The sequence below is a fragment of the Echinops telfairi genome, unplaced genomic scaffold, assembly GCF_000313985.2.
Source record: "Echinops telfairi isolate 266 unplaced genomic scaffold, ASM31398v2 ScPeMD7_7439;HRSCAF=8477, whole genome shotgun sequence".
Classification (NCBI taxonomy): Eukaryota; Metazoa; Chordata; class Mammalia; order Afrosoricida; family Tenrecidae; genus Echinops; species Echinops telfairi.
Window position 1 is genome coordinate 3,273,852 of NW_022111339.1, and position 26,234 is coordinate 3,300,085.

At 50.6% G+C, this 26,234-nt stretch overlaps 1 protein-coding gene across 1 annotated transcript in view; it reads left to right on the forward strand.

The window, feature by feature from the left end:
- JARID2 (jumonji and AT-rich interaction domain containing 2) overlaps positions 1 to 26,234 on the forward strand; it is a 273,050-nt gene that overhangs the window by 230,831 nt on the left and 15,985 nt on the right. Inside the window, 3 exon segments of the mRNA XM_004718079.2 lie at positions 13,770 to 14,005; positions 22,165 to 23,269; positions 24,763 to 25,271. Coding sequence (XP_004718136.2) covers positions 13,770 to 14,005; positions 22,165 to 23,269; positions 24,763 to 25,271 — 1,850 coding nt within the window.

Below are 26,234 nucleotides of genomic sequence, written 5' to 3' on the forward strand. Positions count from 1 at the left end.
TGCCTTTGGTTGATGGGCCGAGTCCTTGCTGGGAATGTTGGCTTCCTGCTTATGTTCAATGTCAAGGCACTGGACCCACAAACCACTGCGGAGGCACATATAGCTCAGCTTCCATCTCCATTCGTGCAATTGTGACATGACTTCAGTGTATTCAAAGCCAAATAATAAAACCTCACAGGATGCCAGCGCTTCCCTCTGAAACCATTGGGCTGTGGGCTGGAGCCAGCTAGGAAATGTGTGAGCTGGTTGGAAACTGCGCTCTTCCTTCAGCTTCAGATGATGCCAAGGGCACAGCTGTCAGCATTGGAGAAGGCCATTTTCAGCCACCTATCTGGTCGGTGTTGCAGGGAAGCACTGAACTCTCAAGCTTTGTGGACTCTGTTACCTTACACCCTCCATGCACATTAGCTTCTAGGTAGAGAAGTCAGGCGACTCTGGTAAGCATTTGTTAAAACAAGAACTGGTGATGCTTGGTATAAGTAACTGGAGCTCATTGTGTCTGGCAAGAAAGAGGTACTGATCAGCGTTGTGAAGATATGGTGCATGGAAGGTGGTTGGAGAGCCTGTTGGTATTTCCAGTAGTAGAGAAAAAAGTGATTGATATTCGAAGCTAACTGCCTGAGAGTGGTAAGACTTAAATGTATCATTCTTTGACGACCAAAGGTGCCCCGGTGCACTGCTCTCCTGTCCAGGAGTGCTCCTTCCTTAGCCACTTCTGGATAATGGAAACAATACTACAACGCCATGTTACCCTACTACACATTTTTCCCTAAAATGGTCTTTGTCATCATCAGATCATCATCTGGAACTGTGTTTCATGCTTGTTTCAGCTACTAATTAGCTGTATGGTCCTGTGTGAGAGGCCTCTACCTTCTGATTCTCAGAGGAGGTTAGAATAGGTTAGCATTCATTCCATTATCATGTGTTCATTTTTCAGTATGAAGAAAATATTACTGAGTGTGTCTCATGTACCAGTCAGATCACTTAGGATGACAGTGCCCATGACTGTGTATTACCAGGAACCTTACTTTTCCAAGAGCATCTTGCTGCTTATCCCCAACTGAAATGCAGAGTCTGGTCATCCACTTCTCGGGTAGAAACCTATCCTTTTTTCAGCCCCTGTAACGCTTCACCTGTTATGCCCAACAGGAAAAGTAGTTTGTTGCTCCATCCTCAATTCTAAGTAGCAATTGTAGGAAGGCACCAGTCCTGGACGGAGAGTGGTTTCCACAAGAATACTTCAGTGGTAGGGCTGGAATCACAGAGAGTTTATTTTAATAAATGCAAATCAAGTGTCAGTAGCAATTCACATAACAGCCAAAAGTGGTCTTTCCTTCTTTAACCAAGGAATGTTTGTGTATTATGTATGCATGCATGTATGTATATGACACATCAGTTAACCCAGTGGCTATTGAGTTGCTTCTAATTCATAAGTGACTCTGTGTGTGTCAGAGTAGAGCTGCACTCTGACAGGAAGAAGTAGCTCTCCTTTGTCTCCCTAGACTTTAACCTTCAACCTTTCTGTTAGCAGCTAGTGTGTGAACTCTTCGTACTATTCAAGGGCCTCAGTGGGTGCAGTACAGTTCCTCAGCATTCCTTGCAAAGAGGTTTTATTATGAAACTCCCCAGTTTTAGAAGACAGTATTTGTTGAAATGTGATATTTAACAGAATGAAACAGATATTCTTATTGTCACTTGAAATAGGAAGTTCCAGTTTACAAGTCAGTTCTGACTCATGATGACCCACTAGGGCAGGCTAGAACTGCCACTGTGGGTTTCTGACACTGCAAATCTTTACAGGAATAGAAAGCCTCATCTTTCTCCCGAATAGCAACCAGTGGTTTTGACTTTATGGATGGCAACTCAATGTGTATCCCTCTACACCACCAGGGCTCTTAGGTTAAAGTACCTAACTAAATCAAACTCACTGCCACCGAGTCAATTCTGACTCATGGCGGCCCCCTGTGAGTTTTCATGGGAGTAGAAAGTCTGATCTCTCTCCCAAGGAAAGCTGGTGGTTTCAAACTGCTGACCTTGTAGTTTGCAGGGCAACTGGTAACCCCACTATACCACCAGGACTTCGAGGTTGCAGTATAGTCAATATCTAACTAGCTTGTTGGCATGGAGTTGAGCCAGTACTTTTCTCTAAATAAACAATTCAGGTGCTTGGTGGCGGATAATGACATACATGAGGGCCTGGGCTTGCCCAGGACCAGGTCCTTGTACCTGAAGGGCGTGCCAGTAGTTAGAACCTGAGGTGTGTGTCAGGTTTCCTTTCATCTGTCTGGGCTCCAGAGGAGGACTTCTTCAAGTTGAGAAAATTGCTGGCCTCTTTTATGAAAGCTTGATTAAATTTGCAGGACAGTGATGCCAGATTACCTCCTGATGAACACTGGGAAGTGGAGAAGGTTCCAGAACCATGGGCGAGGGCCCTGTGGTGCTAACACCTGTGCTGTCAGGCAGGCTCGTTCTCCATCCCCCTGAAGATGTTCTGTTGTCCCTCTCCTCCGCTCTGAGACTTGGCTCTTGTGAAAGCAAAGGAAAGTTGCACTGGAGATTCGAACACAGTGTCCTCGTATATGCGAGAAATATCTGTGAGGGAGACAGGGACTCCCCACAAACCTCTCAGGTGCATTTTCAACAAACTAAAGTGTAGGTACATGGCATCTCCAGTTTTCTTTGGTTGCAGGCGTGGACGAAGCACATCCAGGGGTTAGAATTGATTTTCTAATGGGAAGAACCTGAATTAAGGAGATATTGTCATCAAGTAGGTCTTTAGAATCATGAACTTTTTTCACAAGTGAAGAGCAAGTTGATTTATAGGCCTTCTCCATTTTGATGTTTTTTATCTTGTCAGAGTGGTACTTTCCCCCCAGCAGAGGGTGGAGCTGCATCCGGAAATCCAGCCATATCCGGGTCTTCTCTCAGGAGGGTCGTTCTCCCATGGAAACATTGGGAGAAGATGAATGCACAGAAAACAAGGTGTGGATGGCTGGTTCCCAATACAGTGCTGGCCTTGGCCAGAAGTCCCGTTGGGGCTGAGTTTGTGAAGAAAGCCTACAGCACAGACTGGTGGCTGGAACCTGGCTTTACCCACAACTAGAACCTGGGAAGCCACGCGAGCCCCAGAAAGGGCAGGAGCAACCAGGGCTTACACAGGAAGAGCGATGCAGGAGAGCAACGCATCTCAGAGAACCTGGGCCTCTGAAGCAGGCACCTGTGTCCACACCTATCTTCCTTGGGGTCAGAGCCTTGACCCAACAGAACCTGCTGCAGCCTGATGCCCCCTGTCAGATGTTTAATTTCGCTTAGCACACAGCAGACGGAGCTCTCGTGCTCTACTGTGTAACTCAACAGAAACTGATTTGTCTATTAAAATGCATACTCTGAAATGACACAAGCGTAGGTCCCTCCAATGAAGTTATCTGCCGGGTTAGAATCACAGTTAGGTGTCGCAGCTCTTCAGCATCCAAAATCCTTTTACCCTGCAAACCCTCCAACGACCTTAATAGTAGAGCCCTTAGGTAATCAATCGTTACTTGGAAACAACAACACGATCAAAATGCTATTTTGCAGGTTCAGTAACTCCTCTAGGTTACAATTGACCAATGTAAGGGTAACTTATAATTTCCCTCTTAATGTTACGGGAATTTCCTCTCACTTTGACACCATTAAAGCAACAAATTCTTTGCGTCAATACCTTCACTTGCTACATACATGCCTTTTAAATTGCCAAGAGGCTCTGATGGGCCAATGAGGCTAAGTAAGAATCCTTTGTACCTTCCTTGCTCCCACCTCTTAAATCTCTTAGGAACTGATCTTATCAGTAACTTTGGGGACTACCTCTATACTCACTCACTCACTCACTCACTCACTCACTCACTCACTCACTCACTCACACACCACCACCACCACCACCTGTGGGGTAAGTGAGTTAGGATAGAGGAATTAATAAATTAGTTTGGAATTAATTTGGCTGACACTTCTTCAGTAGCTCCATGGGAGAGTTCATTGCTAGCATCGGCCATATATTGAATATTCTTCCAGTGTGCTTGCCCTGGTGAAGAACTGGAAAGAATAGAAGAAGCCTCTGTTTCTCAGTGTGCCTAACTGTTGGAAGAAGGACTTTTCTCAGAAGACTTTCAAAACAACATGTCTTTGGACGCCCAGCTGGAGTGATTGTTGTATAAGGGCCAGCCAAGAAGCAGTCAGTTGGATGAGCTTACCACCTTTCTGTTCTGGAAGTGGAGCTGAGTGCAGATGGGGCAGGTGCTTGCATAGATAGGTATGCTTGACAAGGAGATGCGCCCTAGCTAACAAATCCCTTTTTTCTCAACGTTTTCTTGGGATACCACCTACATTTTTTATAATCTTTTGGGGTTCTGATTTTCCTGTTGCAGCAAGTGACTATTTGAAATGTTCCTAGAGAGAGATAAGACCTTATTTGTAGAGCAGTAATTTGTGGAGGGCCGCTTAGTCTTACACCACAGGCTCCTGACCAGCCAAGCATGCCCTGGATTGGGGCAGCGCTGATTGCCAGAGGCCACTTGGCATCATGGCTGAGAACAAACGGTGTTCTTCCGCTTATGGCCGTGACCTTGGGCGCTCTGTGATTGCGGGTTTTGAATAGTGTCGGTTACTACTGCCGAGTTGGCCTCCTCATGGCAGCCATGTGCCCCCCCCCTCCCCTACCTGCGCCACCCCCACCTCCCACTGTGCTATCCCCGAGGTCTGTTGCAGACCCCTGTGCCCACCATAGTTTTTAAAAAACAGTTTTATTGGCACTTAATCCACACATCACATAATCCCATAGTTCAGGCATATCTTGAAGAGCTGTGCAATCATTATTACCATCAATTTTAGAACACCTCCTCCAACTTTTAAAATGAGTTGTGTAATCATCTGTTCCCCTGCTCCTTCCTGCCTCCCACATACATTGTTTGCTCCCCCACCCCCTTCACCACCCCCATCTCCCTTACAAGCCCTTGCATCCATTTTTATCTCTGCATCTACTCCTTCTGTACTTCACAAACTGAAAAACCCAATAGAAACAATAAAAAAAGGAACAAAATAATGTGGTAAGGATAAAATAACACTAATAATAATACAGAGATAAAAATAGTAAGAAAGAAAAGACCACTGTGGATATTTAAAAGGCCAGGGAAGAAAATTCTCTCACGGGACTAGCAAGAAATAGTTGCACCTAGAAGAATTTCAGGTCGGGTCACGAGCGTGGTCAACTGACCAAGTACCAAGTTAGCTCCAGTATAATCATGGTTACAGTGATCCCTACCTGATAGTAAAGCTCTGTGAGACCCTTGCCTATGGCTCGTGGGGGATCTGCCAGTGGCTTAATCCGACTAGATAGTCTGCAAATGGATTTGAGGTGACCTATGGTGTTTTTATGGGTTGAGTTTTGTATGTGGTCACCAGACCTTTCTTCTAGTTCACCTTAGCCTGGAAGCTCCGCGGAGACATGTTCAGCAGGGTAGCAGCTGACAGTTCTCCACTGACAGATGCTTGGTAGCTGTGTAAAAGGTGCCCTGGCCCAGCATGGAACCTGGGTCTCCTGCATGGAAAGTACAGACTTGGATCACAGAACTGAATTGTCCCACAGAATCACTTTTGGCTGTCAGGGAAGCTAGAGGGTTTCCAAGACTGTACGTTTTTTAGAGCAGACAGCTTCATCTTTCTCCTGAGCAGCTGGTGGGGTTCGAACTGCTGACCTTCTGGGTAGCACAGGGTATAACCCACGATGAGTCAGGGCTCCTCCTCAGAAGAGATCATAGGACTGTCTTATTCATGGGGGTTTTGTGAGCCTTAAATTGCTGAGCTGACTAGTTCTCTTGGATGGGAAGCACTGTAAATAACTGCTAGTATCCTGAACCACAGCCCTTGGGATGGGAGGGTGTGGAAACCTTACTTGCAATTGCAGTAGAAGATCCCCAGAACGTCTCTGTTTAAAATGCCTGGTACTTAGAGGGAGGGCTAACTGAGTCATCTGTTACTGATGTAACATGTTGCCCTTGCAGATGAGTTATGTCCTGTTTTTCATTATCCTGACTATTCCTGCACATGTTCCTATAACTGTGCTTCCTCATGCCCACAGAAGGACCAGCTTTCAATTGGACACTATCTGATTCAGTGATCCCTTACGGTGGATTTTGTAGTTAAAGGAAAAGCAATTCTCTTTTTAATTACCCTGAAAGACCTTCCAAGACCCTGGGTGGGTAGGCGGGCACTAAGTGATGCTTGCATCTCTGGACCATCCATGCCCTTCTCTCTCCATTCAGCAGCTTTGTGGGCCCAGAAACCATCTTTCAGTGCCAAAAACATGCCTCCTGATTCATGGTTGTCTTAATGCTCTGGCCTTTATAGGCTCATAAAGATCTCATGGCCTTTTAAACTTAGTAACAAGCATTATTAGACGTGTGTAAGAAACCAGTTTAAGTGGCAGATATATCTAAGTGTGCTGTACTGTTGTCCTTCTATAGAGGAGGGGCAAAATTTAATTTACTTTAAAGATGCCATCTTTAGATTTTTTGTACTCTGTTTAGAACCGAGGTGAGAGACTTCACTGTGCGAGCTGGGGTGCATGCAGGAGGCCCTTATGGGGTTCCCTTGTGTGCTGTGGCTTGATGCTGGCCACAGTGTGAGTGCAGTATTATTATGGGGTTCCGCTGACTTCAGCCAGCAGAACTGTGATTGTCCTAGTCCCTTAGTGGACTAGGTGCCTTAGTCAGCAGAGCTGTTTTGTGCCCAGGGCACATAGGGTTACAGCACTAATAATAGCGGCATTAAAATTCATTTGCACTGCTGGGACAGGTTGGCAGACATTCCATTGTTTTCAGACAATAGTGACTCAGAGTTGAAGCGGCTCCAGGGAGCAAGTGCTGCTTTGTACAGTAACAAGGACTGAATGCCGCCCAGTGAGGACCCTGTGTCTGTCCCCCAGCTGGGACCCATGAACGAGTCTCATTTGATGTCACTTTGGGGTTAGTCCAGGGGCTGGATTTCTGGGCTAGCAGACATCTGTGGGCTCCTTTCTCTGATGGCTATTCTTATTTTCCTCCCAAAGAGGTTCAGGCTTGAGAGCCCTATTTGCTCAGATCAGACGCTGAGTAATCCCGCGAGATCACAGACCTGTGTGAACTGCCTCCAAGCAAGAAATTCCGTTTTCTGCCCCTAAAAACAAACCCAGGCTTACCTCCTGGCATGGGGGCCCAGGTGTCTTTATTAGCACTGGAAAATTAGCAAGATAGGAGAGATAGAGACAGAAATTGATGGGGGCTGGTCTTGTCAGCTAGGTTTCAAAAAACTGGAACATTCTTTGCCTCCCCACAATGTGGGTTTTCCTCTTTATACCAGGTTGCAGGATCTTTTAAAACAATAAGCCTTTTAAAATATTTTGGTAACTTTTTTCTCTAAAGAACGTAACGTGTTTTATATACTGAGAATGCCTGAGCGATTCCTGACGCGGAGATAAAGGGAAGCTGCTAGTTTGTAATTAGGGTGTTGGGGTGACTCTGCAAGTGATCTGGGGAGCTAGAAATCAGAACCATGGGTCCACATCCCCGAGAGCCCATGTGCATGGAGGCTTTAAAGTTGCTGGGATAGCAGTTCCTAGGTTGCTGTGTGGTCTCTCTGGGAAGTTTGTTGGGATCTTAGGCGACAAGGAACTTTGGTAGGTTAAGTTCTCCCTCAGTATAACTTGCCCCACCTTTCAAGTGATTGCAGGATTACTGTTCTCTAGCTTTTTATTAACTCCCTCACTGGGAGCCATTTTTACCTTTTCAGGGCCAATGTGACCCCAAATCAAATGGCTTGCCTTTGGATTTAAAGATTTTTGCATGCTGTAGTGTGAAAACACTTGTCTAAAAGCCATTTAACTTTTAGAATATGTGTATACAAATCAATGTGTTTGTCTCTGTTCATTAATGTAAGGCTATTGGCACAATTTCCTAACGTGGTTCAAAGCAATGAATGAAAGCTCTCCCCCCTAAAGAAAGTAGTCCAATTATCTTAATTGGGGACAATGTAAGGAGGACTTTCTATACATCCAACTTTTCTTTTTCTGTCTTGAGTGAACCCCCACCCACACCCCTCTTTCCCCTTTTCCTTTCCAAGCTCTGCTTTTCTCAAGTCTCTAACAAATTAAGACAAAGGGTAGTTACTTGGAGGGGGTAAAACTGACAGGTTCCCACGACACTTAAGATTAATGAGCTGCTGAGTATAAAATATACCTTGTCTTTCCTTCTGTTGTTGTTGCCCAAATTGTACCCTCCTTGCCCCATTCCCATTTAGCACATGATTTGACTTTTGGGCTATGTTTGCCATTTGGTATGTGGTTGCAACAGTGGATTTACTAGGAAGCCATCCATCTCTTTATTTGCAAATCAAAGATCTTTTGATTCCATTAAAAATGTGTATTTGGTTCTGTTCGGGTCACCATCATTCTGTGGTAGTGGGTGTTGCTGAGGTTCACAGAGGAGCAGTTGTTTTGTCTTACAGGCCCATCCCTCACATGCCCCCCTGGTTCTCCTCATCTGCAGGGCTTGGCTTTCCACAGCTTTCTCCACCTGGGGAGAGGAGGAGGGTGGTGGTTGCTGGTGTTGCTAAGCCCTTCAAGACCTTACCGGAGACCCAGAGAGCTGTGCTTCCTGCTGCAGGTGGGTCATGCTGATGAGGCAGCTGGGACGGTAAGTTGGGCTTAGTTTGGTTGGTTGGTTTTTCAGATCAGAAAGACGTTGATCCTTAAACACAGTGCTGTTTTTTTCTCTCTTTTAGAAAAGTATTGTCTTTTGGGTGGTGCTGAGAATGTACACCAGCCCAACAATTTTTGTGTCCAGTTCAGTGACACTGCAGGTTGTGCCGGAACTTGACTCTCACTCTCCTCTCTTGAAAGTGTTCCTCCCTTAGGAACGGAAATCCTGTGCCCCCTGAGTCTCCTCTCTGGTCCGCTGTCACTTTGATCCCAGATGGATAGTTCTTTGAAAAGCACAGTGCTCAAGCTAGGCATTCTTTGCTAATCCATCGAACCCGTTGTGTGTGTTTAAGAAAGTCTCCAGAGGGTGTTTCAGATGGGAGGAACCTCAGCTACCTCACCCTACCCTCTGCGGTTCCTTGGTGAGGGAGTGGAATAGAGCCAGGAGCACACCTGAGTGTTGCTGTTGTGTCCACACTTGGAAATAGTGTGGCGACCCTAACTCATCAACATTCTTCAGTACTCACAGAAACCCTTCCTCAGTTGATTTGCCCTCCCAGTTGTCTGGCCTAACAAGTTAGATACTATTATCATCTCTATTTTACCAATGGAGAAACCACAGCTTGGGCATGCCACCAGCCTAAGATTCACATGCATGGCAAATGGCAAACGTGAATGTTGGTAGGTAGATAGCCCGATTGAGAACCCGAGGGTCTCTGGAGCCTGCTGCATAAGTGCTGTGATAGTCAGCACAAGGGCTCCTCAGAGCATCTGGAAAACATCAGAGCCAGTCCCTGGACCCCCCAGGTCACATGTTGGACTGTTAAGTGCAAGGTCAGCAGCTGCTTGGCAGCACAAAGACGAAGTTTTATGCTCCAATAAAGCTTTCCAGCCTCGGAAACCCACAGGGTCGCTATGAGTCAGAATCAACGCAATGGCTGTGCAGATCCCATCTATCCTTAGTTCTTGAGGACTGATCCTGAAAGGGCTTTTGTGAGTGTGTGTTGTTAGCAATATTGGCACCGTAAAAATTAAAACTAAGGATTCCTAGAAAGGAGGGAACCGATTACATGGAACTGTGTGTGACCTCCTCCCTGGGGGACAGACAACCGAGGGGTGGATGAAGGGAGACGTCGGACAGGGCAAGATATGACAAAATACCCATTTATAAACAACAGGGGCTCATGTGGGAGGGGGGAGCGGGGAGGGAGGGGAAAAATGAGGACCTAATGTCGGGGGTTTCAATGGAGAGAAAATGTTTTGAGAAATGATGTACAAATGCGCTTTACACAATTGATGTGTGTATGAATTAGGATAACAGTTGTATGAGCCCCTAATAAAATGTTTTAAAAAAAAAGTACTTACTTAAAATAGCACATAAACCTGTTATGAGTTGTTTTGCGTTACATTTTTGTGTGTGTGAAAAATGAGTATTTTTCAAAAAGACCAGTCATGTCATTCTCAGCCTCCTTCAAAGTATCATTTGAGTGGAGATAATGTGAAGAAATGGGCCTCAGGCAAGTAAGTCCTTGGGCATATTTAATGCCCTGATATTCCGCCCAAACTCAACAAGTGGCCCTTTCTTCAAGGTTAGCCAACCCATATTCATGAAGCTTCCATGTGCTTGATGTTCCAAGTCATTGGTCTGTCTTGCACTGTGAAAAGATCTTTTACATAGCTCCGTGCATGATTTTGTTGTAACCTCAGCCACTGGTCATTTGAAAAAGAATGTGTTTTTTGAATTTATGGGCCCCGATGGTACTATTGGGTGAGCCATGGGCTACTCGGGTCACAGTCTAAACCCACCAGCTGTTCTAGGGAGAAAGATGGAGCTGTCGGTTCCTGTAAAGATCCACGGAAACTATATATAGGTTCCTTAGGATATGAGTGTGGGTTTAAGGCCTTGGGCTATGCGAATGCATCGGCAGTTGTACCTTTAGAGAAGAAATACACCAGCACATAACATAATGTACTCATTTCTTCCAGTATACACTGAACGGGTTTTCCGTGCAGCGCTGCGCCGCCAATGGCACACTCCGCTACAGGACGTTGTCTGCCTCAGAAAGAAACCTTACCCGTAGCACTCACTTCTCGTTTGCTTGCCTCAAGGCGCCTTAGCTCCAGGCAGCCGCCAGTTTCTGTGTTTTAATCCTACTAGGACTTTTCAAACTGGGAGTCAGGCATGTGTGTTTGGGGTGGGGGTGGGGGTGTGGGTGGTACATTTCAGACCATCAATTCTGCATTCAACGTGAGACTGCTCGCTGACCCCCGATTCCTCTTCTCCGCCAGGGCTACTCTTGATGGCTCTGCAGTGGCCTGCTCTGGACATGTTGTATAAAGAGCATCTGCAGGGGCTGCTCCATTGTGTCTGGCTTCTGCCACACGCCATGTTTTTGAGGTTCATGGAAGGTGTGCGTAGCACATGTCAGGACTTTGGTCATTTTAAAAGCTGCCTAATCGTACTCCATTTTAATGGAATACTATTTGGGTTGTGTCCATTACATGGCTACATTGTATTTCTCCAATCAACAGCTGGACATTGGGAGTTGCTTCTGCTTTGAGGCTATGCTCTGACCCTGTGGGCAGATGCTTTGACTTCTCTTGGGTGTGTCATTAGGACTGGCATTATTGGGCCATATAGCACCTCTCTTTGGTATCTTTTCAGGAATAGCCAGACACTGACTTTCCACCCGCAGTGTATGAGGGTTCTCACCTTTCCACATACCTGCCAACATCTGTGGGTTTCTTTTTCTGCTTCTAGCCATTCTGGTGGGGTTCGCATTTGGCTTTGGATTGCATCTCTCTGATGGCTAACATGCCCATATTTGTGCCACCAATGCCCAGTGAAAAGGCACATCATGCCTGTGAGCTATGATGAAGATATGCTGATGTAGCAGTTCCCTCCAAAGGGACACTAGGTCCCTCAAGTGTCAGCAGAGTCACTCATCACTGGAGTAGAAGGCTGGGGGAGTTGGTCTCAGTGGTGCTCTTCTCCTTGTTTGGGCAGCAGAGTGGCAGTGCCATGAAGAGGATGTTGGGTGGTAGTGGGGAACACTTGGGCCAGCGGTGACACTGGCCCAATGAGGTGGTTCCCAATGGGCATTCTGGCAGTTGATTGGAAAATACAACAGTCATGATTAGTGTTAAAGCTAGTGATTGCCTAGCTCTGAGGAGCCCTGGTGGCATAGTGCATTACTAGTTGGGCTGCTAACCAGAAGATCAGCAGTTCGAAACCACCAGCCACTCCTCAGGAGAAAGATGAGACTTTCTGCTCCCATAAATAGTTAGGAAACCCCCAGGGTAATTCTCCCTCTTGTGTAGTGTCACTATGAGTCGGCAGTGAGTTTTGGGTTTTAAGCAGTGATGGCGCTAGACCAGGGCAGTCACACGACTGGCTTTAAATCCCTCCTACTAGGAAGGGGGACAGAGGCGGAAGGAGGGCACCTGAGATGATGCCGCAGTCATGCCTCTGCATTTGGCTCCTAAAATGACCTTGCAAGTGAGCATGTGATTCCCACTCGACAGATGAGAAAACGGAGTATTCAGTGTCCTGCTAACTTATCAAACTACAAGGCTGGAAATAAACTGCAAATGCCAGTGTATGAAAGGAAACAAATGGAATGGTTTTGTTTTTGTTTTGTGTGTTTCCTTAACAAAACAGAAGTGTGGAATTTAGGAGATTAAAAACCAAAAAGCTCCTTTCAACAGAGGAGCTGTGTTCCCTGCTTTGGAAACTAGGTGGATAGTCATGAATTGGCTGGACTCTCCTACCCTTGGCTTGATTTGAATCACACTGAAGCTCTGGCTTCTTGTGGATATGGCTTTTGTCTTGGAAGCTGGTGCTGATCCTGTTAGCTTGGGTCTGACTGATGGTTTCTAACCATGTGTAGTTATTAGATTCAGAACAAATGCCAGCCGTTGGAAGCGCTCTGCTTTCTGAGTAACGGAGAGCATTCAGTGGAACCTTATCGAACCCAGGAATGTAGACCATCTTTTTGCGTGACATGGCCTTCTGCTCTGTGTGGGAATGTATCTTGGGTGTGTCGTTAACAGGTGCTGGGGGCTGCACACCTGCAGAGCCCTCGGATGACGGGAAGGGGAATCTATGTTAACACCGTCTATAGGAAGGAGTAATGAATAGATGAAGGATTGAATCATAGAAACGGGATCAGGAAATGATTAGAAGGGCACTCATAGGAGTGTTCCTACTTGGCTTCCAAGATCCAGTAAAGTTTTCAAAGCACGAGGTGGAGACTTTAGCACCATAACAAATGTAATAGCAGGTGACAGAGTAAGAGGCAATGTGTGCAACAGCGTACCGCAGACAGAAACTCCCAGAGATTGTTCACAAGTCCCTGGAGTCCTTGAACAGTAACCCATGCTTAATGTGCTTAGCTGTAAGAAGCTCAACTCCACCCAGAGGTGCCTCATAAAAAACCCTGCTGATCTGTCTCCAAACAGTCCCCCCCCCCCCCCCCCCCTGGGAAGCTGGAGCACAGACTTAGCGCTCTCACTCAGGGCCATCCTGAGTCCTAATCGACACTGGGGAGCTCAAGGGACTGTTAGCGCAGCAATAGAGCACACTGTCTGTGCCCCTAGTGTGTTGTCATCGTCAGGTTTGGTAAGACCACACACTGCGCCCTCGCCCCTTGACTCTAGATGCTTACCCTGTTGACTTACCCGGGGGCTCCCATGTGTGCCCTTGGCCCCAGGAGAGTGCTGTGTCCCTGAGTGTGATTAATCTTCTCACTGTACGGAATGCTGCTGAAGACAGTCTCAGGACTGCTGGGGATGTTTTAAAAATGGGGTTTTCCGTAGCATCAGCCAAGGCTGGGGTTCCGGGAGAGACTGTGCCTCCATGCTTAGGGTGAGGAGGCCCCTGCATGTTTCAGCAGTGGTGTTTGGACCTGGGCTTTCCTGGGGAATGGTAGCCCTCTGTGCTTGGCCAGCATGCTCTCTCTCTCCGAGCCCGCTTGTATTGGGAGCCTGGGTTCTGTGGTGCTGGCGGCAGTGGCAGCCGCACACTAACGCAATGACTTTACTCTTCCGTTTTCTCCCCCTACAGTGTTCAATGGCTCCACCAGGTCATCACGAGAGAAGGAGCCCGTCCAGAAACACAAGAGCAAAGAGGCCACTCCAGGGAAGGAGAAGCACAGCGACCACCGGGCGGACAGCCGTAGGGAGCCTGCCTCTGCGACCCACCCCCCTACAGCCCCCTCCTCGGGCTCCTCTGCCAAGGGGCTCGCTGCTAACCACCATCACCCCCCTCTGCATCGGTCGGCTCAGGACTTACGGAAACAGGTAGGACCAGCCCTGCTAGGGACTAGACGGTGGCTTGGCAGGGCCGGGGTGCCTGTGTGTGCACACGCTGCTGTCACTTCCCATTGGCCAGTTAACTTGGGGTTTTGGAAGCCGCTTGCTGCTCAGGGAGAGAATAGGTGATGGGGACGAGTCTGCCCTTTGAGTACCACACTACAGACTTGCTCTAGGCTTTGCCGTGGCCGGGAAGGGCAGAGGCGGGACTTGGTTTCCTTCACCACCCCTTCTCCCATGCTCTAGGTAGAGCCAGGTGCCACGTGGCTTTGTAGAGTAATGGAAAATATTCCCTCTCTCTGCCGACAGACTCGGGGTTAGGCATTGTCAGGGGGCCCTCCTGGGATATGGGCCACATTCTCGTGAATGTGACAGTTTTCACGGGGCCGAGGACACACTCAGCAACTTTGGGTGGTCTCTGCACTGTTCAGCAGCCCCCCCAGTGATTGCTGAGTCAGTGCTCAGGTGCGCCCAAGGCACAGCCACGGGGTGGTTTCCCACAGCCCTGCGAGGCAGGCAGTGCACACAGAGCCCCACGGTAACAGGAGCCTTCGCCGCGCCATGGCTCTGGCTCCTCAGATCTGGGGGGCACTTGTGAGGCTCAACGGGATGCCATCCCATTGCGTTGCCCATGCTGTAACTATGCTTTGTAGGAAAGGCCCTTGTGGTGACACAGTGGGCTGCTAACTACAAGGTCTGCAGTTTGAAACCACCAGCAGAAGGAGAAATGGGGGTGAATACATAAAGAGTTAGTCTCAGTAGCTCACAGGGGGATCAGCATGGACTGGGTGGGAGGGAGCGCAGTTGGGTTTTTGGGAACCTTTGCAGGCATAGATGACTGAGTTTTTCCCCCCCAGGGCAGCTGCTGGGTTCAGATCAGCAACCTGTCCGTACTTCACTGTTGCACCCCCAGGACTTCTGAGCAATCCTACCAGGGACTTTAGCATTTAAAAATGTCCGTGGAAGAAATAGGAGAGCGTAATTCTGATAGGTAGATCTGGGGGCATTGACTGGAATTGATGTGTATGTTTTTTTGACAAGCAGTTCTTTCTTAGTCTTGGTAACATGAGAGAATTTCTCCTTGTGCACATAATTATTTGTTAGACTTTAGCTTTTTGTACTTGAGTGAATTTTATTTTTCCACAAACTTTTTGAAGCCCCCTTGGATTATTCAGCTGCTGAAGTTAAGTTGAAGCCTCATGTGTGTTCCACCATCTTAGGTAGCCCACCTTCCTTGTCTGCAGTGTGGGGTTGCTAGTGGTGGCTTTAACACAGTACAAACACTGGCCATTGCTCGGGGTACAGGCTTGGTCGTGGTCCCAGAGAGAACAGCCAGGGGCGATCGTGGTCTGGCCAGGGTCCCAGATCGTGTGTCTCCTGTCACGGTGCACTGAAAGCCATAGGTGCGGTCACCGTGCCTACCCTTTTCCCCAGTCCCCAGCTGTGCAGAACTCTTCTGCAGAGGCGTTTGTGCAAGAAGGCGAAATGAACAAGGGACAGAAAGACCGACCATAATGTGTTAGTCTGAAACAAATCCAGAGACACTCTAAGTCCGATAGGAGCCCATATGTTCGACACCAGTCTGTAGTCCTCTTCAGACTCACACACGCATGCAGTGATGCCGAAAGCAGGAAGCTCACAGGCCAGTGGGTGGAGGGAGAGTCTTGTGGAAGCGTCTCAGCTTGTGTGGCTCTCCATGTGGCTTCTCCAGCTCCAGGTCTCTGGCTGCCATCAGCATAGCTTCATGTGGTTCCTCAGTCATGACTTCAGGAGCCAGGTCCAAGCAGAGACATCCAGTCAGTCTGCCTTTTCCATGTGGCCGCTGGGGGCTCATTTTCCTAGGCCGATCTGGTGTGATAGTGCAGTGGGGCCATCAATCAGCAGTGGAAGGTGGTTTTGTCTAGCTGCAACATCTTCCCTCCCAACCTCTGAGGAGTGGGAGGCAAGGCTTGCAGGGGCTTAGGGCACAGTGGTGAGCACATGCTCGCACTCTCGTCCTTCACACTCTCCACTTGGCATGGGTGGCTGGATTGTCAACCTCACCACAGGCTCTCACCTCTTGCCCCACCCCACTTAGTTTCCACTTCCCCCTAGTAACTGAAGGTGAGGCTGCTGGCTGGGAGAGGCTGGGGGCCAAGCACAGCCTAGTCCTGGGGGTGTCCTGCCCCCTAGTTGTGTGGTTTGTGTGTATGTGGGGAGCCTGGGATTCGTGCACAGAGCAACCCTCGCCGCCCAGTGTGCCTTCTTGATGCATGCTTGATCACCCTGTGTGTACTTGAGGGTCTCAGCAGGTGTGACTGTGGCAGGTCTGTGTTGCGGTGGCCCCCTCCCCTGCCTCCCTCCCGTATCCTAATTGTAGTGGGACTCTGGCACTGGCTGTTTTACTGCCTGCCCCCTGTTCCCCCTGCGTCCATGTGCTGGCTCCCCCGGCAGGGCGTGGGGAGGAATGAATGGAGTGTGTGGGAGCCATCAGATCCTGTTGGTAAGTGTGCCGAGAACCTGGGCAACAGCAACAATTGCACATTCTCTGTGTCTGGTAGATGCAAATGACTGGATTCTGACCTTTTGTCTTTCCAACCACATAAAAAAGCAGTGGGCCCAGAGAGACTCCGAGGTTCTGTCTCATCTCAGAGAGGGTTTGTTTGTTTATTCTGCGGTAGGGTGACAGAAAGGCGACTGTGAAGCTTGGACGGTTGGCACGAGTGAGCCCTGGCTTCGTTTTCTCTAATGCGACATGGAGGCCCTGTCCCACAGAGCCCCTGCTACCCTGCAGGGCAGTGCTGTGCTGTATGCTGAGACCCTGGGTGGGGTGAATGCTTTACTTGCTTGGCTGCTCACTGAAGGATGGAGGGCCAAGCACCACGGACACTGGCCTGGTCTGCTGTGGGAAAGCTGGCCCTGAGAGCCATGTGGAGCAGGTGCAGGCTGACACACCGCCACCGGAGCATATGGTGGTGCGCTGGGCTGGTGCGTGTTTCTTGGTGTGTGAGGGCATGGGGTGGACTGACTCTTCGTGACATGTCTCTGAAACAATAATGGCGTTGCTGTTGGCCTCCCCTCCACCAGCCTCACCATCAGTTTCGGAGTGGACTGTTAGGATCTGTGCAGCGTTTACCGGCCTCTTTCAGGAGTAATTCAGTAGGCCTGACTTCTAAGTTCACACTAGCCTGGCCCGGCTACTCCCCTGAAACTCTCCCTGGCTTCATGGTGGGTGACCTGTGCCTCCACTGACACATGGGTGCTAGCTGTGTGTGAGGCATTGGCTGGGAGTGGATCCAGGTTCCCCACATGGAAGGTGTAAGCCCCAGTCTTCTTGTGTCTAACAGCAGCCCTGGAATATTCTCTGGGGCATGACCCAGGGCTCCTGGGTGTCATGGTTTCAGTGTGTCGGGTGCCTGACATAGGAGTTGATGAGTGGGTTAAGTTCTGGAAAATGCAAAATGTGAATGCCCAACAGAGGGAGGTGTCAGAAAATGGCACGAGCTATGAAGATGGTGAAGCCTGCTTTCTCACATTCCTCAGAGTCTACTTGCGGTTTGAATGGCATTTGTCTGTCCAGTCATGGTGCTACATTGCTTGGTGTGGAAGCTGGCGTTTTAAAAAGAGCTAAGCTATGGCACCTGCCTTTAAGGCAAGGGAATGCTCACTTACATTGCCCTCATTATTAACGAGAGAGCGCTGGGTGATGCTGAAGGTACTCTGGTGGTGCTGTGTTAGGCATTGGGATGCCAACCATAAGGTTAGCAGTTCAAACCCACCAACCACTCCGAGGGAGAGAGATGAAGCTGTCTGCCCAAGTGGATTTGTAATTTGAGAAACCTTATATTGTGTCGCTATGAGTTGGAATTGACTCAATGGGGGTGGGTTTTCCTTCTTTTTTCGGGGGTGGTGGTAGGGGGAGGTATCATGCTAATGGCTGACACATTCAGCTGCTAGCCAAAAGGTTGAAGGAATGAATCCGACTTGAGACCCCTTAGAAGAGAGGCCAGTGTCCGAATTCTGAGGAATCCAACCAAGAAACCATTTCTGCTCTGATGTGCAGGGAGTTGTCATGTGTTGTGGTTGCCTCAGTAGCCCTTACTTACTGGTTCTTATTCATGTCTGAAGGAAGGGGCCTGCCACACCACGAAGACTTCCTTCCCCAGCTGAGTCTTCATTTAGGCTCCTTTGTTCTTTAGAGTTTTGAAGTCTGAAAGGAAACCAACAAAGAAGTAAAGCTGTCACTCTTTCCCCGGGTGTTTTACTTGGCTGTGCTCCTGTCCAGAGGAAGGCCAGCACCGTTCAGCTCAATGGCGCCCTCTCGTGGGACAAGATCAGCACGACAGCTACCACGGCTGAACCGTGGTCTGAGCATTGATCATGGGTGACCAGAACATTTTCACTTCGTCAACTATGGAGTTGTATGCATGGCATGACCAGAAGCGGTGAAGGTGTGAAAGTATCTCATAGTCTTAAAGCGAGCACATGGTTTTTAAGATCGAGTTTCTCCCGCCAAAGTCAGACTGCAGTGACCCTGTGCATTCCTGCAGCGGCTGCAAGAAGAACTTAGAAACAGTCTGAGACCTTGCTCCCACCATCTACAGAGCAAGGTTATAGAAATTTCAAATGTTCAAGAAGAGTCAAGAAGGAGTGCTGGATAGCCTAGGGGGTTCATATTCTTGTTTATCCCTTTTCTGCACAGAAAACCCAAACAAAATTTCTGACTCATAGTGACCACGTAAGACAGGAGATGAGTTTCCCATACTGTACTCTATAGGAGTGGAAAGCCCCATCTGTCTTCCTAGGTACAGCTTTTGGTTTCAAACAGCAGACCTTGCAATTAGCAGTCCAACAAGTAACCACTGTGCCACCAAGCTTCTACTCCTAAACAGAAAGGGCAAGTATTATTTTCCTGGGAGACTGGGAACTAGTTTGGTTGAATAGCGGTCTTGAAAAACTCCCATCTTCCCACATTCGACTCTATTGTGCTTCTGTAACCAGCGGGACTTCTGCTCCTACGTTATCTCTCCTTTCTGTGGAACAGAGAGTAGCCACACTGGGGAGGCAGGGGCTGGCTGTAAGGAATGGTCCGTTCCTGGACATCTGTGGTCGGGGGCAATCTGGACAGGCCCAGAGGCAGGCGCCTGGCTGAATGGCGCTTTTTGATTGCTTAGTCCCCTCAGAGGACTGATGGCTGTAGAACCTGAAGGCTGTCTGCCTGATGCGTGGTTGTGGGCCTAGGGGGAATACTGCAGGCTTCGTGGAGTGGGGTGTGATGCAGGGTATATAAAGTGGGGTACAAAGCCAGAAATCCTGACCAGGGCTGTGAGAAACTAAACAAAAACACCCAGCTCAATGCCAGCAGCTCTTTCTGCCTCATTTCTGAGCCTGGGAAAGGAGCACGTGTCTGTGAAGTCCCAGTCGAGTGACTTAGTACTTTGGAGCATTGGAGACTTCTGCCCACAGTCCCTGTAGGCTAACTCTCTGCTGAATTAGCCTGGCTTCTCTCGCAGGAGCCCAGGGGAAGCCACTAGACCCACCTTAGCCCTGCAGAGCTGTGTGGTGGGCCGGGCCAGGGGCCAGGGCCTGTGTTGAAGTGGACATGGCGTGTGTGGTTTCATTGGACATGCCAGGGGCTGGGAACTTAGAAGCAAGGTAAGGAAATGCTTTCCTTTGAGACAAGTACAGGCCAAGAATGGCCTCTTGCTGTTGGCAAGGTGTCCGTCAGGTGAGTCCCAGGCGTTCTCAACAACCTGGTGGAATGGGTCAGGCCGACCCTGTCTTTAAAGGCGGTACACGCACGGCTCTGGGGGAAGATTGGTTCCTCTGCAGGGTCCATCGTGGCCTCACTGGGGGGCGTAGAACTGGGGCACGCAGTGGAGGCTGTAAGACTCAGGAAGAGGCCGTGACAGGTGCCCGCAGCTCCTCTGCAGTGTGAGCTCATACCTGCCCTGGCTTGTGAGGGAAGGTGTGTTTAGTATTCAAGCTTGTGGTGTGGGTGGGCATGGACAAATTTGGGTTGGATACTTATAAAAATGATTGTTAAAATGGTGGTGGGGTGGAGGGCCCAGACACATGAGAATTCCACTTTCTGGCAGGATGAAGTAATGGGCCGCAGGTCTTGGGAATAAGCAGCGGATCCTTCTGTCTTTGAAGATGGAGAACTAACTCCACCACTCAGGAGAGCCACCACCTCCAGGACTTAGCCACAAGCTCAGTGCCCCCGAGAAGCTGGTAGATGGATCCCAGGGCCCTGCTTTCTCATAAATGAGAGAATAGTGGAACTCTAGATTCTGGCTCCCCAGTCTCTTGAAACTCCTGGCAATCTTACAGAGCAGGGTAGGACAGCTCCTTAGGGTTTCTGGGACTGCAGATATTTATGGGAGCAGACAGCCTCGTTTTTCTCCTGTGGAGCACCTGGTGGATTTGAATGACCAACCTGTGGTTAGAAGTCCAGTGCTCAACTCCACAATATTACCAGAGCTGCTTTGAATGTCTTTGGGGAGCTTGCAAAATATAGGTGCCCAGTTTCTACCCTCTCCAAATGGATTCAGGATTTGGGGCATGGGACATCCTCAGAGAAGCATTGAGCAAATTCTTGGCAGCCATTGGGGGCTGGCAACTTGGATGGGGGCAGTAACAGCAGAGGGTGCAGTGTGCAGATGGGGACATGGAGTAGAGTAGGATCTGGCTGGACCTGGAGGGTTCAAAGTTCGGAAACTGAGGTGTGGGGGCGGTTTCCATCAACCCTGGAGAATGCTGCTCTTGAATCCTGGAGCCCATTGAGGTCTCTACCTTTCTCTGGTTTTGTGATGGATTTGGAGGTGGGCATAATGCATGGCAGGAATCAAGACGTGATTGAAAGAGTAGTTCAAAGTTAGTGGTGTTTGCACTCTGCGCCACGGCCCCTACCCAGATCTGAGGCTTCCCGGGCAGCTGTCTCTGTTCCTAGCACTTGTTTAAACCTTTGCTTTGCAAACATCAGCCCTGGGTGTATTTCTACCCATTCAGCGTCTTCATGGGGCATGCGATTCCCCACTCACCTGGAGTGTGAGGCTGGCATAACTAACAGCCCCCAAATAAAGCAAGGCCTGGTTCACCTAATGCCTTGGATTGCAGCAAGGGCCCATGGCTTGATTGGATTGGTTATGATGGGTGTCATCTAGCGAAATTGGGTTCCAGCAAAACTGCGTCCTTCCATAACTACAGCCACTACATGGTGGATTGGTGGTGGTTCAGTGTTTGACAGTGGGTGGAGCCTTGTTAGGAGTGGCCCCTCCCAGACCTGCAGAGTGAAACACTCCAGCAAGCACCCTGGGGATCCTATGGAGGGCTGTGTGTGGGAAGCATGTTCTTCCCTCTCCTCATCAGAGCTGTGTGCTGAGCGTCATCTTGGGCTGGGCCAGTCCCGGTGTCCAAGTGGCCCAAGGCAGAGCAGGGATGCCATGCGCGCCCCATCTGCCCAGCAGTGAATGAATGCATATCTGACGCCAGCTCCCTCCCACCTGCTAGCGCCCTGTGACCTGGAGGTGTGTGTCAGGGCAGAAATGCTGCCAAAGCACACATACCTCCCATGATCGGGGGCTTCAGGGTGGGTCTCTCTCGGGCAGAGGAGGCCAGGGGTGTTTGCTTCATGGAAGAGGTGGAGTGTGCCCAGGTCCTATCGGATGAGGCTCTCTGTAGGGCCAACCTTACAGGCAGGCATACACAGATGTGGACGTTAGCAGCCCCATCCCTGGGCTTGGAGTGAATGTGCTGTGCCCAGCCACAGCACATGGCTGCCCTCCACTGCAGTGGTTTTATTCCCTGCCAGTGGGTTTCTGTGGGCAGATTATACTGTATGTGGAACACCAAAAGGACCCAAGATAGGCTGGGACCTTGCCGTGGTCAACTCCTAACCCTGCCATGAGAGGCAGGGTTTTTTTTCATCTTCTCTTGAAGAGCCATGGGAACAAGTGCACGTGTTCACATGCTGTGTCGCATGGGCGGTCTTTGTGGGAAGACGGGCAGGCATGTGATAGCACTGAGGTCCAGCGACGTGGTCGTCCCGTCCCCGTCGTCCCCCGTTCCCCCCCCCTTGCAGGGAAGGCTGCGGCCGCCCCTGCCTGGTGGGATCTTTCCAGCAAGCACTAACTCTGCTTCCCCCCACCCCTCCTGCTGCCTCTCAGGTTTCTAAGGTAAACGGAGTCACTCGAATGTCATCGCTGGGTGCAAGTGCAAGCAGTGCCAAAAAGATGCGAGAAGTCAGACCTTCACCGTCCAAAACTGTGAAGTACACTGCAACGGTGACTAAGGGGACAGTCACGTACACCAAAGCCAAGAGAGAACTGGTCAAGGAAACCAAACTCAATCACCACAAGCCCAGTTCAGCTGCCAACCACATAATCTCAGGGAGAACTGAAAGTAGCAATGCAAAAACTCGCAAACAGGTGCTACCCCTCGGAGGGGCATCCAAGGCCGCCGCACCCGCTGTCAACGGCGTCAAGGTCAGCGGCAGGTTGAACCCAAAGTCATGCACTAAGGAGGTGGCAGGGCGGCAGCTGAGGGAGGGGCTGCGGAATTCCAAGAGAAGACTGGAAGAGGCACAGCAGGCCGAGAAGCCGCAGTCGCCTCCCAAGAAGATGAAAGCGGGGACTGGTGCTGCCGAAGCCCCCAGCCGGAAGGCAGTCCCCGTGCCCGCCCCAGAGAAGCCTCTGCTGAACGGACACTTGAAGAAGGACATTCCGAAGGACGTGCCTGAGAGAAGTTTGGAACGGAACCGGCCCAAGCGGGCCACGGCCGGGAAGGGCACGCCGGGCAAGCAAGCACATGGCAAGACGGAAAGCGCCTCCTGTGAAAATCGCTCTACCTCGCAGACGTAGCCCTTGCACAAGCCCCCAGATGTGGTGGGGGCGGCGGCGGCGGCGGCAGCAGCAGCAGTGGCGGCCACGGCCACGGCCTCCGCGGGCAAGCACGAAAAGGGCTGCGGCAAGTCCGGGTGGGCGGCCATGGACGAGATCCCTGTGCTCAGGCCCTCCGCCAAGGAATTCCATGACCCGCTCATCTACATCGAGTCGGTGCGCCCTCAGGTGGAGCGGTTCGGCATGTGCAGGGTGATCCCACCCCCGGACTGGCGGCCAGAGTGCAAGCTCAACGACGAGATGCGTTTCGTGACGCAGATCCAGCACATCCACAAGCTGGGCCGGCGCTGGGGCCCCAACGTGCAGCGGCTGGCCTGCATCAAGAAGCACCTCAGATCTCAGGGCATCACCATGGACGAGCTCCCTCTTATAGGTAAGGCTGCCAGGGCCACGCCTCCGGGGAGGGGCTACATGGGCGCAGGGCCGAGGCTACTGCCAATCACCCAGGGCTGCCCCTGGCAAAGTGCTCTGGGCTGGGAGGCCTACAAAAGCAGGGAGGTTTTCTTTTTTGGCCCGTTTTGCCATCCCTTAGCTCAGGAGGGCGGGGGTTTCGTGATCACTGGTGGCTCCTTCTGAGGCCCCGAGGGAGAATGTCTTCATGGCCACTCTATCCGATGCTGCCATTGAGCGCCAGACATTCCATGGTTTGTAGACGCAGTGTTCCAGACCCAGGCCTTAGTGCCCTGTCTGCCGACTTCTTCTTCCTGCCTCACCTCCGTGCCTCCCTCCCGAGCTTTATAAGGACCCATCCTACTCCAGCGTGGCCTCATGTCCATAATGGCGTCTGCAAAGACCCTGTTTCCAAAGCAGGTCACCATTCCAGGTACCAGTCTATCACAGTACTGTGGGCTGGAGCAGCATTCCCTTGTGGCCTCTGTCACCACACGGGCCTCCGTGGGGATCACTACCCTCTAGTCTGCATGCATCTGCCAGTGGCTGTGGATTTCAGCAGAGCTCCCCGCTCCTCGGTTCTCCTGCGCGGCCCCCCCCCAGTCTTTTACCTGCGAAGGTCTTGCTCTCTTTCATCATCAGACACAGGGCGGGAAGTCCTGGAGTGTGCCTGCCTGCCCCCGCCTCCATTTTGGGGACGTGCTGCCTAGTCTCCCTGGACACTGCACACATTTAAGGGTCGGGATTGGCAGGAAGACATGGCTCCGTGCCAAATGGAGCCTTCATTCTTCCTCTCGGCAGGTGGCTGCCTAAACTAATGCCTGTGTTAACAGTCATTTCATTTAAAAGATTCTTGGTTTTGGAGTCTGCTGTCACGGATGACATGCAATAGACACATTGAGGGGTAGGGTGGGAGCCTGCAGGGACCTATCCTGAGCCACAGGCAGCTCCTGTAGCCTGCGCTCTCTTGGCCAGGAGTCGGGGGAACTGCGTTGAAGTGCTCCTGGCTCCCCTTCCCTCCAGGACCGCAGCGCTGCTTAGACAGTGTTGCCTCCCTGAGTTGGAAATGACTTGAAGAAACAAGACAGCCTGTGTTGGGGCACCTGGTGGTCTGAGGCTGAACCCAGGCCCTGCCCTAACCCTCCTCACCAGCAAGGTCATGGTGCAGATCCTGGGTGTGTGTCCCCACACCCACCACTTCTGCTGCTGACCACCCCTTCCATGATCCCTTCGCCTCACCTGCTTTATTTGGCCTCCCGGCATGTGGCCATGCCCAGTGTCATTTAATGTTTGTCTCCCTGTAAACAGTAAGCTCCCTGAGGACCAGAACGTTCCATCTTGGCCTCTGACTTATACCTCAGCCCACAAGTGTCCCAGGCAGTTAGTTGGTGTTCATGAGCTTATGGGTGAAGGTGTGTCATTTGGTCCTTTTTAACCGACCCACTGTGTCCCCTTTCCCTGTCCCGCCCGCCCCAGGAGGCTGTGAGCTAGACCTGGCCTGCTTTTTCCGGCTGATTAATGAGATGGGTGGCATGCAGCAAGTGACTGACCTCAAAAAATGGAATAAACTCGCAGACCTGCTGCGCATCCCCAAGACTGCCCAGGACCGGCTGGCCAAACTGCAAGAGGCCTACTGCCAATACCTGCTCTCCTATGACTCACTCTCACCCGAGGAGCATCGGCGGCTGGAGAAGGAGGTGCTGATGGAGAAGGAGAGCCTGGAGCGGCGCAAGGGGCCCCTGGAGGGCCACACGGAGCACGACCAGGGCAAGTTCCACTCCCTGCCCCGCTTTGAGCCCAAGAACGGGCTCATCAATGGCATGGCCCACAGGAATGGCTTCCGCAGCAAGCTCAAGGAGGTGGGCCAGGCCCAGCTCAAGACCGGCCGGCGGCGGCTCTTTGCTCAGGAAAAGGAAGTGATCAAGGAGGAGGAGGAGGAAGAGGAGAAAGGTGTCCTCAATGACTTCCACAAGTGTATATATAAGGTAGGACCCCGGGCCACAGGAATGGGGCAGGAGCCTGGCTGGGCTGGTGGTTGGGCTCTTCAGGCCAAGAGCAGCTGCTGGGACATTGTAAGGCAGGGAAGTAGAGTGTGAGTTCAGTGTCCCCTTCCTACGCAGCTTGGTGCCTGCCTACCGCCTTATTCTGGTGGAGGGCTCGTAGCTTCCAGCCCCTTCTCTCCTTGCTCATTGTCCGCCACCTCCTTCCCCTAGCCCTATGTTGCTATGTCCTTCCTTTGGAGAGATGGGCCCTTAATAGAGCTGATGAAGGCAGGTCTCACTGTAACATGCCACAAAGGGCATGTGAGGCTCCATCTGTGTGTCGTGTGTCGTCCCCGCCACCCCCACCCCCCACCCCCAGTTCTGCCACATTATGCTGCAGCACCAGCCACCAAGATTTGCTCTTCCCAAGAAATGGGTAACGCTGTGCTGCCTCTGCCTGGCATCCTGCCTATGGGGCGGTGGCCTCCCATCCTGGCCTCCAGGGTCTTGCCGCCCAGGGGCCTGGCTTGTGCCATCCAGACTGCCTGACCTCTAAGGGTGATCCTAGTCCTGGTTTGATAGGAGGGAGGCTCTTCCTGGTGAGGCCTTGGGGGCTCTGGCCTACCTGTGTGACGAGAGAGAGCCCTGTTATTTGTGGGCTGACACACTTCAGTCTCCACTGTTCTAAGTCGAGTCGGGACCAGCATCAGCTTGCCTGCCTGCCTCACGCCCGGCCTATCCCTCACTGCTGCATCCTCCTGCCTCCGAGTAGCAGTCCCGCAGACATTCCAGAAACATGCAGGAGGAAACTATGGCTTGTCTCAGGACTCAGATTTTTTCAAAAAGTGTTTTATTAGGGGCTCATACAACTCCATACAACTCATCACAACCCATACATACATTAATTGTGTAAAGCACATTTGTACATTCATTGCCCTCATCATTCTCAAAACATTTGCTCTCCAC